Source organism: Solanum tuberosum, unplaced genomic scaffold (genome assembly GCF_000226075.1).
Source record: "Solanum tuberosum cultivar DM 1-3 516 R44 unplaced genomic scaffold, SolTub_3.0 scf00096, whole genome shotgun sequence".
Lineage (NCBI taxonomy): Eukaryota > Viridiplantae > Streptophyta > Magnoliopsida > Solanales > Solanaceae > Solanum > Solanum tuberosum.
In genome coordinates, this window is record NW_006239025.1 from 1,698,835 (window position 1) to 1,717,182 (window position 18,348).

An 18,348-nucleotide genomic window follows, 5' to 3' on the forward strand; every position below is an offset into this window, starting at 1 on the left:
TTTTCTTTCTGTACTGTGTTTTCTACAGTATATACCCTTACCGTCAATATTTGGGTTTTGTATACCCTTGAGACTAACGGCTGGACACGTGGCTTCATCTCAACTACTTACCTGATTTTTTAAATTTATTTTTTACCCAAAGTTGGAAAACCCGCCCATTTCATTTTAAACCCACCCGAAACCCTTTTTGAAATTAATTCGAATATATTTGAACAAAGCTACGAATCAAATTCAAAACCTTTGCAACAATAACAAATTTATGTGGTTTGATTCGAATTCCGTCTAGTGGAGATGATGGAGCATCATCAGATCTACTCCCTTGCCAAAATTCAATTCGTTCTCCCTTACAATTTGAGGGAAAATAACGATGGAGAAGCTTTGAGAATTTCCAGCGAGATTGCCTGATGCACTGTCGCAAGGCATTTCGTCTAATTTTTGGGCAAGTTCGTGGAGTTTTGATATCTGGGGTTTATTCCCCACCCACTTATCTTCTGCATCAAGAAATTTCAGCTCATTCTAATAGCTTGAACTCCGCCAGACCACTATTGCGCGTCGACAGTGGTTTTCCGGCGACCTTAATGGTGCAAGGCCAATGCCAAGCTGGGCGCCTCTTCAAGGAGCACACAACCCACAAAATAAAACATTGCATTCCACCAAAAGAAATGCCACAAATCTCATTTCTAATGATTCATATGTTTGTGTGAACTTCGGAGAAGAAGGCGGCAACAGCGGCGGTGGTCAATCACAAAATTCGCTTGATGGTTTTGTACACAATCATCCATGCACTCTAAAACAACAAAAGAACATGGCTAATATTAGTGAAATTTTTTAATAATGCAACAAATTTTTGAGAACAAAAGAAGAGAAGAAGATGGAGCACTGTTTGAAGGGAATTATGGAATATGGGACATGGGTGTATTAATTTTGGATAAAAACATAATAAAAATTAGGTAAATAATTGAGATGTAGCCACGTGTCCAGCCGTTAGTCTCAAGGGTATACACAACCCAAAATATTGATGGTAAGGGTATATATAACCTTAAAGTATAACGAAGGGTATTGATATACCATTTACGATAATTCTGGGGTATATTTGTCCTTTTTCCCTAGGTGTAATGAAAATAGGTCATTCAATAAGGACACGCCACATGTCTTATTGCAAGTTCAAGGTTACATGAGAAGTGTCATCATCTTATTTGTGCAATTGTCACTAACCCTCAAATCTACCAATACGGTTATGACAAGTGTCTAGGTTTGTGACACTTATCATTAACCTTCAATATAATGTTTTGAAATATTTGAAGTTGGCAACAGCCCTAACAAATCCAAACGTAGCATTATAGAAGGGATGAAATGTGTGAATGCTAAGCTAATGTAATTGCAAATGTGTGGCAACGTCACAGTTCAACCAAATACTCAACAACTTAGCTTTTGCTGGTCCCATGCCCCTAAAATCCAAATGAATTGCCAATTTGCGTCCAAAATGTGTCCCTTCTTTGTAACAGTTCGACAACAACATATTCAGAATAATCTCACAAGTAGATTGTGAAGGGTATCATGTTCGTAGTCTTGCCCAAGCCAGCTATCCTTTTCAATTTTCAAGCTAATATTTGATATTCGTATTGAAATTTAATTTAATATGAATTCACATTGAAAAGTTATATCATGCTTTTGATAAAGAGGTTCAAAACTTTTGATATGCCAAATATTGGTTTTGACAAAAAAAATCTCTACAAGCAGTAGTATCCAAGGATATTTTCTTATTATTAATCATTATATCATGGATTATTCAAAATCACACATTTCTGTTATCTTTGTGCATGTAATTTGTGAAAAAACCCTCAATTCCCAATCATTATAAACAGAAAACATGTCAATGAAATATGAAAACTTTGACAAATCAATCAGTATGGTAAGAAATAATTACTACTCCATATATAAGCAAGGAACTAGATTCATATCTAATTTGGACTCTTGAATAAATATTCACCAACTCTACTTACACCATACACAAAAAATACAAATGTAATGGCAATTGACCCCAATTAGTTATGGAAAAATAATCACCTATCGATGTTTACGCCAAATCAAGAAATGCATGTTATGAGTTTGATACAAACACTCTGCTACAAACAAATATCTAATTTGAAAATACAAGTAAGCTATCATTTAACAACAAGATCTCCTCAACCAAAGATCGAATATTATTTCCTCTTATCAAATACATCATCATCATGGATGGATTATTCAAAATCACACATCTTTCATAACTTATGCTAGTCAAGTACTACATGACCAACTTATCAAATCCAACAAAGAAACACAAAATTAACAAATATTCAACCATAGCGGAAGCTTAAGTGCCTCGTGCTGCCCCTTTTAATCCAACTTGTAACCTGTGATAAAAAATTTTCCTGACAATCTCTCTATTTTCTGTACACTAATAACTTTATGCAGTACAAGTTGAAAAACACCTCAAATCTCAATCATGAACAAAAATGTAACAAAAAAATGAAAACTTTAACAAATCAATCAATGTGGTGATTAAGAAAAGAATCTAACTGTGGCCTACTCCTGGGCCTAGATTTGATAAGCTTCGTCCTTGATCATTTTTGTTGAAGGAGTTGATTTTTTCTAGCTTTAATCCAGCTCTAAATTTTGATATGAAGTTTTCAGCTTTTGTGTTTACATCTGGGCTTGGACAGAACAACGGTGACGGTGCAAACGCCATCCGTTCACCGGCGCCGGCGTCTTCCGCCATCGGGGTGTTTTCGGCTGAATCTATATCTTCAAGTTCGGGCGACCCAGAACGTGAGCTGACGGTGCTGTCTATTCTCACGTAATCGCCTTCTACTACGAATTTCCAGGCGTGTTTTCTGAAGAATGGAGGCGGTGGAGGTGGTGGTGGAATTGGTATCAACGGCGATTCTCCTCCGCTGTTTGGGTTTTCTTCGACACTGTCGAAGCTTCTTATTTTCACTGGCTTTGGTGCTGGAGTTCTGGTGAAAGGGGTATTTGGTCTTGATATCCTGACTGGCACTGCCTTGACTGGCGGAGGAGGTGGTGGCGGTGGTGGAGGTGCATTTCTCTTTTTTCTGGCCTTTTTGGATGTGAATAAGTTTTGAAACAGAGAAGAAGGTGGTGGCGGTGGCGGAGGAGGCGGTGGTGGAGTGGAGGATGCCGGCCGTTGGTAATGGAGAGGAGGTGGTTCTGATTTGTGGAGAAGAGCGTCAAAATTATCAACACTTTTTGATCTGTTTTTTCTCTTCTTTTTGTGATACAAAGAGTTAATAAACTCCTTCGTCGCACTTGCACCACCTCTTTTCCGATCGCTTTTACTGCTCCTCGGCTCCACATATTGTGACAATGGAGGCGGCGGCGGTGGCGGTGGAGGTGGTGGAGGAAGCGTCGCCGGTGCCATAATAACTTTATTTGCTTCTCGCTCATGATTTTCCCTCTTTTTACTTGCTCCCTCCTTTTTACGCCGAACACTATGAGATGCTCTCTTCACTTTCTCCTCATATACCAGTGCCGGAGCTGGCGGCGGTGAAGGCGGAGAGAACGGCGCCGGAATTGAAGCTGGTGGAGTAAATGTAGGAACATTATTAGATCTTAAATGATCTTCATAAATAGTTTTAATTTCAGGTTCCGGTGAACGATCAACTTCTCTCCAGCTACGACGGCGATTAAGCTGACCGGGATCGGAAAATCTATGACTATCCACATGAGTATCATCATAGAACCGCCATTGATCTTCCGCCGTGATCCACCGCGGCGATACTTCACACAGATCAGGATACGAACTAAAACTCCTCCTCAATCCACCTCCTCCGCCACCATTATTGCGAAAACAATCCCGTTCTCCATTATCGAACCATGTTCGTGGTGTTATTGGATTCGGATTTGAATTTCGAACTTCACTAAACCATCGACTATTTGGCGTTGATGGATTCGATTTCTGAACTTGATTTCTGTTAACCGGAGATACTGTTTGTTCTTCATTGTTGTTTCTACTGAGAAAACCAAAAATCACAGCAACTAGAACCAACACTACATTCACGGAATCCCAGCTTTTCTTTACATTGGTTGGTTTAAATATAGACAGTGTTGAAGGAACTATGAAAACTACAAAGAGAATCGCCATCACCAGCAGAATAATGAGCAACAGTCCGGCGTTAAAGAAGAGAGACGACACCCGGTGGCGTAGCCTCTCTGTACGGCGGAGATTGGTGGTGTTTTGTAGCCAAAATGGGGTCATGTCTTCTCCATCATCTGCCATTGATTTAGGCTAAAAGGAGCTCTTTTGGACACTTTGTGGGTTGTATTGTATTGCTTGTTTAAGACTTTGGGTTTGACACTTTTTGTTGGATGGATAAAATTAAAGTATATATTTATAATATAAAGTTTATGGATTTTGGAGTTGTAAGATTACTTGTGGGGTTGGAAATGGAGCAGTTGTGGGGAATATTGAAAAGTTATATTTATTAAATAATGGAATTATAAGTGTATGTATGATGCAAGAGTTGGAATTTTTCACATGCTTAGCTAAGAATGACAGCCTATATAATCAAAATATCTATTACCTCGACACCAAGGCACTTACAAAGCAACAATTTGCAGCCTTTCGAAGCAAGCTAGGAGTGGTTAATCCACCTCTCACTAGCTTGAGGGGAAGTGTTGGAGACTAGCGTAAAAAAGCATAATTGTGTTAGAATTGTGTTAGGATTAGGAGTATGTATTGCATTAGGAGTGTAAGTGTTATTATGTATTACTAATAAGAGTTAACTTACAAAGTAGTATTCAAGTAGAACTCTTCTATATTGTAACCTGCCAACAGCCTATATAATGAGGTATTGTGCAGTAGTTTTAAATACGAAATATATCAATAATATTAAGCTCTTCTTTTTCTTTCTGTACTGTGTTTTCTACAAAAGTTACATTAATAATTTAGCATATACATAGAAGTGGAAAAGGGTTGAAAAGTTTATTATTATTTTAATTTAGACCCAACATATCATGATATCTCATGCCTTTTCCTACTTTTTAATGCATCATTCATTATGCAAACAAAAAAAAAATGTTTATATGCCGTCGTTATAATGTTCATTTACATTTGTTTTTAATAAAATAAAGTATATATACTTTCATCACTTTTGCAATTATTTTATAATTTCCCCATTTGCTTCTCCTATTTTTCTTTTAGGAAGTCTCAAAATAGTAAATCTATAAAGTGTTGAAATATTTGCTTTTAATTATTTAATATTAAACTTTAAATTGTGTAGGTCAAGGACTTTAAGTTCATTGAATTGTTGAGCATGAGCAAACATATTACACTCCAATTCAATTATATCATTTACTTTCACTTTTTAGTTGGTTTAAAAGGAAAAGATCCTTAATTTATCCTTCATGACGCTCCTATGTGTTTAAAATTATAATTTTTTTTTTTAAAAAAATAACATGTTTCAATTCAAGGAAAAGATCCTCGCTCTTAACAAAAGAAACATAAGGAACAACGAGTTCTCTCTTACCTCGTCAGGTGAGTATGTCTTCCATTAATTAGTCTTGACCACATCTTCCCCTAGTGGAGTTCAGTGTGTGATTCATATTCTAATCCAACTCAATACCATAATACAATGAGATTCAAAAATCCTCTTTATATTCCTAAATTTCATGTCTACCCTATCCAATTATAGAGTGGTGGTGGGGGTGTGAATCCTTAGATATTTTAGAATTAAAAAATTTATGACAATATAAAATAATGTCAATTAATATTCCTATGTTTGTTTGAATTAGAAAAAATGTTGGGAAAGACTCATTCAAAGTCAGCAAGTACATTGGGTAAAACCCAACATGTGTGGGTCAAATACCTACCAATAAATTATGGGGCCCAAGATACTTAACCGACAAACAGAAGACCTGTCTATAAAAGCCCACTTAGGCCCACCAAAAGATGGTAAGTTTCATTTTCATGCTATTTATAACTCTAAACTTTGTATATTCATCGTCAATTTAATGTAAGAGCCATCATTTTGTCACCATGCATTTATTTGTTTGTATTTTTATTTTTATTTTTTTGAATGAGTTATATTCCATTATAGTCCAACCTCTTGGCATTTGGCAAATGGCAATACCAACAACTTGCACAAAATTGTTTTGAAATTTGCAACCTTCAACTTACTTTCCACTCCAAAAAAATCAATTCTATATAAGAATTTTGTCTATTATAAGTCAACTTCAAAATAAATCTGTTAGGTAAAAAGAATGGTGTGACATGTGGCGCGTTAATGCGATTCGATGTATTTAGTGCCTCCTCAAATAGTTTTAAAATGAATGGGCAATACAACAGAAAACCTTATTTACTAATAAAAAAATAGCTCAAGCCGCGAAACAATACCCTTTAAATGAGTTGGGGAAGGGGTGGTGATTTTGGATAGTAACAACTAAGGTTGTGAATCGGTCGTCTATATATGTCTTAATAGTGTTTGGCTCCCTATCTAATTTTTGGGCAAATTCTACCAAGATACCATAATTTTTTTTTTGTGAAGATTCTTGTTGAACCTTTCCACCTAAGTTATATCGATTGGCAAGTGATTATACAAGAGAAAATCAAAATCTTAATGAGATCATTAGTCGCTACAAGGCTCACGTGATAGCTAAAGAGTAAAGACTATAACCAACAATAGGATATAAACTATGTTGAAACATTTAGCATCAAGAATGATTAGGTGTGTTTTGTTTGATAAGGAAAAGAAACTTACTATTGACTCTCAAGCTTGAGGAACAACTTAAAAAATTAGGTTAAAACTAGATTTATGCAAACTCGTCTATCAGAACATAACGTGAAGCTGACTACAACAAATCGAAAGGTTATTAAAGATAATTGATCACACTCAAAGGCTCGAGGAACGATTCAAAAAATTAGGTTAACACTAGATAACATGCAAACTCACCAATCAAAATATAACGTGAGACTGACTACAACATATCGAGAGGTTATAAAATTTTCGAATTTTAAGAGAGTGGACTAACGTACGTATGAAATAGGAATAAGTAGGAAATCCAAATGTCAAGTTGTGATAATATGGGGGTGTCCACGTAAGACACTCTCTATTCTAGACAGGTCATGACGTGGCCAACTTGATATGTTCCTTTCTTTTTGGGAATTGCCGTCTGTTAGTTTTCTTTTTCTTTATATAATATTCTACCATAACAATCATTTTGCTTCCAATTATTTTCATTTCATTTCACACTTTATTTTAGTCTTTTCACCAAAATAATAATTAATAATAATAAAGAAGAAAAAAAAAAGAAAAAAGTGTCTAATTTATTATTCGTGGCTTGCATGTAGAGGACCAGCAATGTGTTTCTCTACAATAAGATTATTCATTTAACCTAATTAGTAATTATTGTTTTTAGTCTTTAAAAATTAAAACTACGTGCTTTTAAGAAACTTCTTTCGACCATTGTACACGATTTGCCTTTCCACTATTAGACTCTTATGACCAAATCCTAATTCTAGAAAAATTAGGAGTTGACATAAGATATTTTATGCGTTTTATATTTTACTAGTGATGGATCAAAAGATTCAACGTAACACTGAAACAAAGGTTTTTTCCATCACAAATTAATTGAAAGTTTGTGTTATGAAACATGTCGCTTGTTTCATAGTGAATCAACTCAGTGAGAAAATGTATGATGAAAAATAAATTCTCACTGAAATACGTACTGCGAAGTTTACTGATTTGTTCGTGTGAAAATACTACTATTATTTCTTTTCTCTCATATTCAATCAATTTTTTGTGGAAATAGCTACGGACCATTTTCCAATGAAAAAATTCAATAGGAAAATAGTGACTTTCTTTTGTGTTGAGACTATTGAGTTTCATCTAGATAAGATAAATACAAGATTTAAATCTAACAAAAAGAGTTTGTTAAATATTTGATGAAAATCAAAACTATTAATTTTTGACTAGTTTAAAGGATTAAATTTGTTCAAAGCATACTCTACAAATTATTTTAAACTTACCTCCAAACATAAGGGACCATTTTTTGTCATTTTAAACTAGTGGAAGAGTGCCACCAGATAGGGATATAACGTCGATGCTAGTATGGGGGAAGGGGTTATGTATTCCGACTCTATTCAATAGCCCATTTCATGCATTTCTTTCCCTTTTTTAATTGATCATAACATATTTTTCATCATTTCTTGAACTTTACTATACCCATTTAAAATATTCGTGACAATTTTATATTGGTTTGTCATGATAAATGAACGTTAAGTCTAAGTCAATCACAAAAATTAGTAAGTATTGTTAAGACCATATAGAAAGAGGCCAAATGACTTAGCTCTCAGCCCCACGTACGTCCAGACTTGCCAATTGGAGGTTGAACAATATAACATGAGGATCTAATGTTACAGTAACGGACAAAGTACGAAAATATCTATTTTGATACTTTTATTTATAAAATAGCCAAGGTTTACAAGTTCTAAGCCATCTAGAGTTAACCTCATCAGATATATGAGTCTGAAGTTGAAATTTTTTAAAGTGTCATGTCTGAAGTTGAGCTCCGCCGTGCCAAAGCTTATCACATCTAAAGTTTGGAGAAAGATCAAATGTAGATCCGAAGAAGAAGAAGAAGAAGACATGGCAATAATAGTCAGAAATTTAGTCTGAAGTATGTTAAATTGGCTAAATTTTAAATTACTTTTTTTATGTACGATATCTTTTAAATCGTGGTGTCATAGGCAGCTACATAGTGTCATTTCTATTACAATTACATTAACATACCTGACTTTGATAACATATAAAAAAAATGGACTCGTACCAAACTCAACTACCTAACGAGGTAAATAATCCAATGTGAAATACTTAACACCATCTGATTCATTGATAATGAAATCATATTGTTTTGGATTAACATTACCTAATTTGTTTTAACAAGAAAGAATCCAATGAAAATTACTTAAGTTAATTTATGGTGATTTGGTTGAATAATTGATCATCAATCAATATCACATGAGAGTAATTGTTATAAAGTTGTGAACAAATTTTCTTTTGACCTATCTATAAGACAAAAGGGCTATTTTTATGAATTTGTCCTTAGCCTTGCCATTATTTAACTATACCAACAAATGCTTGAATTAAGAAAAGACCCCACATTCTTGGCTCAAATATCCAATTGCCTTTCACTAGCACCCTTGATTATTTATGCCTCCATGTGCCCTTCCTATATAATCCTCTTTAAAATGGGTCCACTTTTAAGGTGTGGGGAAATGGATTGAAGGCACTATCTCTTATGAGTTTACTATATTTTTTTTTTGTGTGTAGATAAAGTTATTTAGGGAAAAAGAATTGTCATAATTCTTTGGAGTATGGCTTTATACTGTATTCACATTGGTTTACCATAAAAGCATTATCATGTCAACTCTGGCTAAAAAAGTAATGGCTTTGACCCTCTTTAATACATGAACAATGTGAAAATTTGGTGTTTGAATAATCAATGTGCATCTATTGTCTTAGGGTGTGTTAGGTATCGGAGAGATTTTTCAGAAAAATATTTTTTATTTTTTTTCACATTTATTTATAGAAAACTACTTTGTTATCTTCACTGAATAGAGGTAAGACCGTGTACGCATGTACCAACCTTTTCAAAATTCGTTTGTGAGATTATATAAGGTATGCTGTTGGTTTGTCAAATTATTTTGAAAAATATTTTCTTTAATTAAACAAATTGTTTAAAATTGAGGAATTTTCCAACCCCCGATCCTTAACCCTCCCATCTCTCGCAACCTCGAAACTCCCCACCCTATTCCACTCTCATAGTGTCACTACAGAAAAATCAGGTAAATGTGTACATTAACAAAGAGTGCTAAAATCTTTGTCGATATTAGTTATTGTCATTGGATTTATGTCACTATAGGCTTTAGAGACATTTACAAAGAGTGTTAATCGCTAAAATTACATATTTAGCGACAATAAAGCTATTGCAGTTAATTAATTGCTGCTAAAGATCATTTTTGATGTAGCATATTGTGTTTGATTACATATAAATATTTTTGGGATAATATTTTTTTATTTGCTCACCAAACATTGAAAAAAAAAGAAAAAAAAGCATTTTCTTTCCTACCAGACACACCTAATTTAATTTTAATTCCTTGAAGCATGTAGCCTGCCTTTTTGCTTTTAAAACAGCTTCATTAATGCTCTATTCTAGTAATTTATTTATTATTTTAAATAAAAATATTTGTTGTTTTGGTTCAGGTTGTTTTCTTGCAGTTGGTAGTTTTTTCAGGTAAAGTCGGTTGCCTTAATTTGCACATGTATACTTTACTTATTGTCCAATATCACGACAAACAAAAAAATATTAGGAAATCACAAGTAGCACTATTATATTTTCAAAAATCACCAAATTAAAACTAAAATTTTACACATCCATTTATTTTATTAAGTTAAAGATTTGTTCTGTCGATTTGTGATTAGGAGGTATCACAACTTGTAATTAACAAAAGATTATGAAGTGATAATCGAGTTCATTCGAATCCCTTTGTAGTAGGAGCACTTTACAATATTCTTAAATTTTTGAAGTTGATTGGTGCAAGTTGAGCTTATTTTATTCTTCATTTTAAGGAAATTTAGTTTTTTTGGGGGGAGGGTGGGCCGGATGGGTGTGGGGTTAACTAAATATACTTTCTCCGTCTCAATATTTTGACATCGTTTGTCTTGACACGGTGTTTAAGAAAAAGAAGGAAAGATTTTTGAAATTTATGGTCTAAAACAATCCTTAGATGTTTGTGTGGTTGAAAAAAATCATTTCATTAAGTGTAAACTAAGTATTTTAAAGTTAAATTATTTTCTAATTATAGTAAGGTGACATTCTTTTTGGGACAGATTAAAAAGAAAAGGGTGCCACATAAAATGAGTGAAGAGAGTATAATATTTGTAATCTACTAACTCAACTTGTTTAGAGTTGTCTCGCGTAAAGTGATCCATACAAGTATATGTACAATATGTCCTACGAGTTGATTGAGCCTGATAATTTTATTTTAAACATGATATATATACATTTTAAAAGTCTACTGAACGTGTACAAATATCAAATACTGAAATGATTACTCAACTAATGAGTTTACTGACATTTGAAATCTATATAGTTCAAATCTTAAATCTGTCTGTATTTTTTATCAGTGATTTTTATCATTTTCAAGATTCGAATCTGAGACGTGTGAAGATGAATTGAGATAATGTGAGCAGGTGGAGAGAGGTGGTAATTGATAATGAGGATGCATGTGGAGAACATGCCTCTGCAACATTTAAAGAGGATGGGAAGATCTACATTAAGAGAAGCACAACTTGCTCTTTGTCATATTGCCAATGATCATCTAATTAAATTTCCAAATTAAGAAAAGCCATTTTCTTTAATTTCTTTATCACTTTGTTGTTTTCAACTTTAAGTCAAACACAAATATCTTGGCATCCTATATACTGGGATTTTTCACCTTTTTTTTCCTCTCATAAAACTTGCCCAATAGTCGAGTGGCATTTGAGCATCTCAACTCAAATACTTTTAGATATTTAATGGAGTACTTCTCAGTACATATATAAGATTTGAGCAAAAGCTATTAGTTTTCGTAAATTCGTACTTCAAATTTTGTATCTGCCACAATAGTTCATGATCCAACTATTAGCTAATTCAGCAGAATCTACTATTTTTTTGCCTGAATTTCATATCTGCCTTAAGAAACTTATTTAAATTGTACAAATTATTAAGAATTCAATAACTCCAAAAGATTAAAATCTTGGATTCATATATTTCAAATTGTGAATTTACTTCGATTTTGAATTTTTATAAAATATTATAAACAATCTGTAGATGTAACTTAAACTCGTTACTACATTAGTACTTCAATTAGTAATCAATCTCATAGCAATTCTCTTAAGCATAGTGCAAATTCAAGATTTTAAATTTATGCGTTTCTACTTTGACATTAAATTAATATATAGTAATATAAGGTCTACGCCTTTACGCAAAATTATTAGGTTCTTGTAAATCCATAAACCTTTGAAATATGTCTCTTGTAGATGTGACTCCATGTGCACTATTTTGATCTTCTGACTTCTGGCCCCTAATCATCAATTTAGTTAAACATTCATAGAAGCATGTTCACTTATTATAAATCATGAAAATTAAATATCGAGTGGTCCATATAGCAATATGTCGAATCATATTTGCATTAATGTCGTGCCAAATTTGCATCTTTCAAAAACATATAGGACCAGATAGCAAAATCATTAATGATAGTCCATGTCACAATTAATCCCTTAATTAAAGTACGGAAAATGTTGACGCCTATGGCACAATATATCACACGTACGAATATTCTGTTCTACTCTTGATATACAGAGTTATATAGGGTTTATTATTAATTTTAGAGATAATTGATATCTCGTAAAATTAATCAAAATGTGTATAAAGTAATCTGAAATCCACGATTCTCAATTATTATTGAGTTTAGATTGACGGCCAAGATTGTTGTTATCATAATTGAACACGTATATGCATTAAGAATGTTGAGTTTAATGTATTTATTGGTCCACAAGGATCATTATCTATCAAAAATCAGCCGTTTAATTAAATGTCTTTTTAGTATATGGTCGCTACATAATATATTTTTTAATATTATACGCCTACCTTTTTTTTTTGTGGGGTTTGGAGTCATTCATGACATGTAGGGGACTAATACCTGTCAATCAAATAAATCAATTATTAAATATGCAAAAAAAGATATGGCTGTTAACCTATTATTTGAAATCAATTAATTAAAATAATCATTTTAACGGTAAAATCAGTGATCTCTTCAACTCTATAAGTCCAAGCAAAAAGAATCTTCAACTGCAATCCAATTAAAATAATCAAAAGAAATTAGTTGCGGCCATAATAATTTTTTATAATATAAAGTTTCCCCCTAATACTTTTGTTTAAGAGTGCAAATCTTAATACAAAAGATAACGTATTGATAATTATAAATTTAGATGGACCTAACCATCACTTACTTCATTCGAGAAGTTAATAGTAGTTTCTCTCTTTTTCTTTTTTATTTTTTTATTTCTTAATGTCAACTTTTTTTGTCTTTGTAAATTTTTCATAGGATATCATATATACCATCAAAATATTCTGCCTATTGTTCATTTTAGGTAGAGATTTTAGGTTGTGTTTGGTATGTATGAGAATGTTTTCTTAATTAGTGAGTTTTTCACGTACTTTTTTATTTTTGGTTGATACAAAAATTAAGTTAAAAGTATTCATATGTAATCTAGTAAATATCACGACTCACGAGGCCTGGTAGAGTGGATTAAGGAGGCGGGATTTGGTGGTGGCAAGCATGGGTTTTGAGTGGATAGGAAGAAGACAATAAATTTGGAATATCACTTACGAAACTTATTTTTCCTACTTTAATTAGTAAAGCCAGTTTCCTCATTCTTAAAAACATTTTAAGAGAAAATATCATTCAAACACACACCCTTAGGCACGGTTTTCGCAAGAGTGCATTGGTTTTATATGGTATGTAGATTCAATGTTTCGTGGGAGGATATTCTTTTTAGTAGACATAACGTTCATTGATCACTCTTCATTTTTGCCTATGGAAAATAATCATCTTCAGAGGTAGATTCGGGATTTAATTAAGAGTTCAACTTTTTAAGATTCTTAGTATTGAATTTCATATATTATTGACGTTATAAATTCATCTCTACTTTTTATTACAATTTTAATAAATTTAATAAAAAATTATATTTCACGTCGAAGGTAATAAATTCAATTGGATATGTACCTATAACTTTTTATAGTCTTTAAAATTCATTGGTCAAACTCCATATGACCATTGTGAAAGTTTCATAATAACTTTTTTTTTCAATTACAATAGTTAGAAAATGGCTATTTGTAAATTTTACTCAATATATTTTGTACTCATCTAAATTTGATTTTTTTTTATAGGTAGATGAGCCAAAAAGATAGATGTGGGTGCAGTTTGACCTACTGTATGATTCTATTCTTCTCGTGGGCATTAATTTAATTAAATTAAATTTAATTATATGAACCACTTCTTGATATTCATTTCAGTCTTATTGGATAGGCAGCACTAATTAATTAACAAATTTTCTAACTAATGGAACATTTTTCAGGTGTACTAAACTAGAAAATTCCTACACCAAAGGGGGTGACATTGTTTAATAGAAGAAGGGATAAGAGACTTAATTAAACAATTAAGAAGATAAACTTAAGACCACCATTAATTGCCATTAATCACCATGCACCTTCATCCATTTTCATTTCAACTTTTTCTCAAGATATTATTATTATTTTCATTTCCTAATTTGTCTTTTTGGTTGTATGTAGCAAGAGCTTAATTTATTAAAATTGTGATCGAACTTCACTCCTTTTGGATCTTGCTTTTATTCTTTTTCATTTCTTTTTATGGGAGAAAGGAAAAGAAAATCGCAAAACAGAATAACTTATCTCGAAGGTAAATCATACATATCGAGGTAAAATGATAAATACTAATTATAGTATATCTTCACTTTTATTTGATATTCTGAGTCAGAAATGTTAATACTTTTAACTGTTTTTATCATAAGATATTTGATTTTCTGAACCATTTATATCTCTCATATTTAAACTAAGTGCTCAATTATATATGATTGAGATGCATGAGCTTACCTCATATTCACTTTTCAATAACTTAAAAAGCTTAATTTAACTTGCTAAACTTCCCACTTGACAATATACAAGTGAAAAAATATACTATATTTTTTTCAAGATGTCCATCTTCTACATGATGTCAAGTATTTACATGGACATAAATTATCCTCCAACACTATGAAGTGAAGTAAGTACATTTTTTTTAATAACTCACAAAAAGCTTACATCATTCATTTGGGACATAACAATAAAAATGAAATGATTTATCTTGCCTTTATTTCTATTAATAGTAAAATGAAGACATTTTTTAATCAAAAGGGTGAAGATTTGTAACATACATTGTACACACACCTTATTAAAAATTGTATGAAAAAAAAACATTGTTATTGGTGAATGTGAGAGTCCACCAAAAGTATTAAAAATGGATGAAAAAAGAAGAATAAAGAAATGATAGGGGGGCTAATTGGATAGAAGAGAAACGTGTGGGACATATATTGATAGGGACATAGATTTAGGTTAAGTGGAGAAATTAAACCCGACACGTGGTTAAGAAGTGACCCTTGTTAATTGGGTCGAACGCGGGTTTTAAGCCGAGTGGGAATGGACCAATTAGAACGCACCCAAATATAACACATTTCACTTTAACCGAAAGTTGCCTTCGCTTGGCCCATTTAGGGAAACTTGGTCTAACACTCTAAGTTTCACCCCCCCTCCTCCCTCCCCCCACCCCGATTCGAATTGAAAAATTTTATTTGCACTCAATATTAATATTAGATAAATATATATAATACATGATCAAATATCTGAATAACAATCATATTTCATTATAACAATCAAGTTTTATTTGGACGAACATACATTACTGAAAAATTACTATTTTTCCATTGAAAATTTTCAATGAGAAATGTTCAGTGGCAATTTCTATAGAATTTTGATTGAATTAGTGAGAAAAGATTCAATAAAAAAAATAGTGTTTTCATTTAGAAAAGTTAGAAAGTCTTTCAGTATTTTCCAATGAGCTGGTTGGGGAAATGGATGGGAAAGTCATGTTTTATGAAATGAATTTCTCATTGATACGCGATAATTTTTTTTTTTTGTTTTTGGTAGTGCAAATTTTATGTTATGTCGTATTATATGTCTTTTGTAATAACATTTTACTAGAACAATCAAGTTTTTTTTTGCACGACTTTCATGTTTATGTCATATTATGTGCTTCTATAGTATCATTTTGCTAATATCAACAAAAAAAAAACATTAAGATAAATGAGGTTGTTATGAAGAAGTTCGATTATTATATATTTTCACGCTAAATCTATCACTTATTTATAGATAAAGATAAGATATAGGTGGTATATATTTTTACTTTATTTGTGTGTTTTATAATTAAACGCAAATATCTCTATCTACTATATTATTTTTATCATAATTTGATGTAAATATTCGGTATAAATGAAATTTCGTTAACCAACAAGAATAGGAAATTTTGCTTTATTTGTGATTTTTATAACTAAGTTATCTTGTTTAATGTAAACATTGATTACAAATGATAATTCGTCATTAAGTTCTAAAAGGAAAAAAGAATAAACACAACGTAACTTTTGTCTAATTTATATCCAAACCAAACTTAACTACCTTAGTAGTGCTTTTTCCATTTTCTCAAACTCTTTTCTTTTTACATTTGATATCTCATAATTTTATTGAAATCTGATGAACTCTAGATTCATGCATTCCAGAATTCATTCTGTGGGATAACGCTCTCAACAACAACAATTTTTTATTTATTTTCAGAAACTTGAATCTCAAACCTCTAATTAATAAGTAAAAGAATCTCGAACATCTCACTGTAATAATCGATATTAGTCAACTTTTCTTTTCGCATCAAATGTTTATCTTTGACCACGAAGTTTGTTCAAGAAAATAATAATGTTAATGCTTTATCTTTTTCTTTTCCTTCTATTTGTTAATCTTTCCGTGTTAAATTTCTTTGATACTCCCTATTTTACCATAAACTTTTGACTTATTTGAAAAGACTTGTAACTTTTTGCAGCTCTCTAGCATATAATTTTGACTTAGCTCTCTAGCCAGTTAATTAATTCTACGAAACATGAAATCAGCAAGTCTGTGCCCTTTCACTGAATTCGTGATTCAGTTTGACCCACAAGGTAGAAGTTGCTTAAGAGAAGAAGAAAGGAATAATTTTTTTTGGTTGCAAAAATTATGAATGTGTTTGAATAAGCTTCATATAAATAGGGTGGACTATGATCCTCTTATTGAGGAAGAACATACACTGAAGAAGAAGAACCAGAAAAGGGGCAGGCCAAGCAAACAGAAGAGAGATGACTTGGGAGGTGCGCCGTTAGTTTTTAACAGATAAATGTTAAATTTAAGGGTTAGGATCAAAGTAATACTCATCTTGCATACATTGAGGACTATTTCTATCAAGTGAAGTATATTAAGGATTAAATTAATTCAACCTCCATACATGAAGGACCATTTTGATCATTTTCTCGATATACTTACATTAAACTAAATATTTAAACTATAAACTCTTATCATATTCAATATAATTTCTTTTAATTTTTTCTTCTTTTAGTGTTGAAACTTGAGAGTTGAAGAACAAGAATATTCCTCTAGTCAACTTTTGATTTTGAGGGAAATTATTATTATTATATATACAAAATAGATCTAAATAAAAACTAGAAAATTCACAAAAAAGGATCAAATATTTAAAAAATTCAAACAACAAATATGATGTAAGAGAAATATGTACGTGTCTCAAAGAAAATTAGTAATCAATAGGTTATATATTTCACACACCTACTATAGTACTATCGTTAATACAAATGAGCTTGACAAGTCCTTTCTATGTATTAGTGGTGGAGATACTCTTTTATAAACGAGTATAATTGAACATCGTTGATTGTTCTATTGATAAAATTCATATTCTATATTCTATATATAATAATCCACAATGCAACTATCATTGTAACTATCTTGTTAGCTTTCAACCAAAAACTAACAAGATAGGAATAGAAATAGTAGTAACTATCTTGTTAGCTTTCAGCCAAAAGGAGTACTTCTTTTAAATAATAAATATGTCATTGTATGAGCTATTTATTACTCATTCCTTTTGAATTTGTTAATCTGATTTTGATCTGACACATAGTTTACGAAAGTAAATTAGATTTTGAGAAAAAAAACATTAAGTGATACTTGAAGTTGTCCCAGATTTTCAAAAAGACATCTTAACTTTGCGTGCGTCCTATTACCCCACAAAACATTCAAAATCACAATAAATACACATTTTTTACACAATATTTCCACTTTGGACAAAAATATCCTTCGAATGTGCAATTTCTTAAAAACAAAAAGTCGGACCCATTATTGATGTATTGAAGGATGCTTTGGTAATTTCCTATGATGAATTCGTTTTGTTTGTTTCTTTTAAATTTATTTTACTATACTAAATAATTGTATAAAATATTATGAATCACGATAATTAATTACTTAAATATTTAAAAGATATAAAAATATATAAAAGATCTGATTGACTCTTCAAATTTTACCGGTGACACATAAATTGGGACAAATGAAATAATATATATTATTTGAAAATTTCTTAGAAAGTACTATAAATTACAGTAATTAACA

The 18,348-nt window shown here is 31.7% G+C and overlaps 1 protein-coding gene across 1 annotated transcript; it reads right to left on the reverse strand.

Moving 5' to 3' along the window:
• Window positions 1–2,181: 2,181 nt before the first annotated feature.
• On the reverse strand, window positions 2,182–4,497 carry LOC107060823 (pollen-specific leucine-rich repeat extensin-like protein 1). Its single transcript, XM_015309191.1, has one exon. The coding sequence runs from the start codon at window positions 4,277–4,279 to the stop codon at window positions 2,558–2,560; it is 1,722 nt and encodes a 573-aa protein (XP_015164677.1). The 5' UTR covers window positions 4,280–4,497; the 3' UTR covers window positions 2,182–2,557.
• Between the last annotated feature and the right edge of the window lie 13,851 nt (window positions 4,498–18,348).

Bases quoted from the DNA above. Each gene is read 5' to 3' on its own strand.
- LOC107060823 (XM_015309191.1), bottom strand. From the start codon at position 4,279: ATGGCAGATGATGGAGAAGACATGACCCCATTTTGGCTACAAAACACC.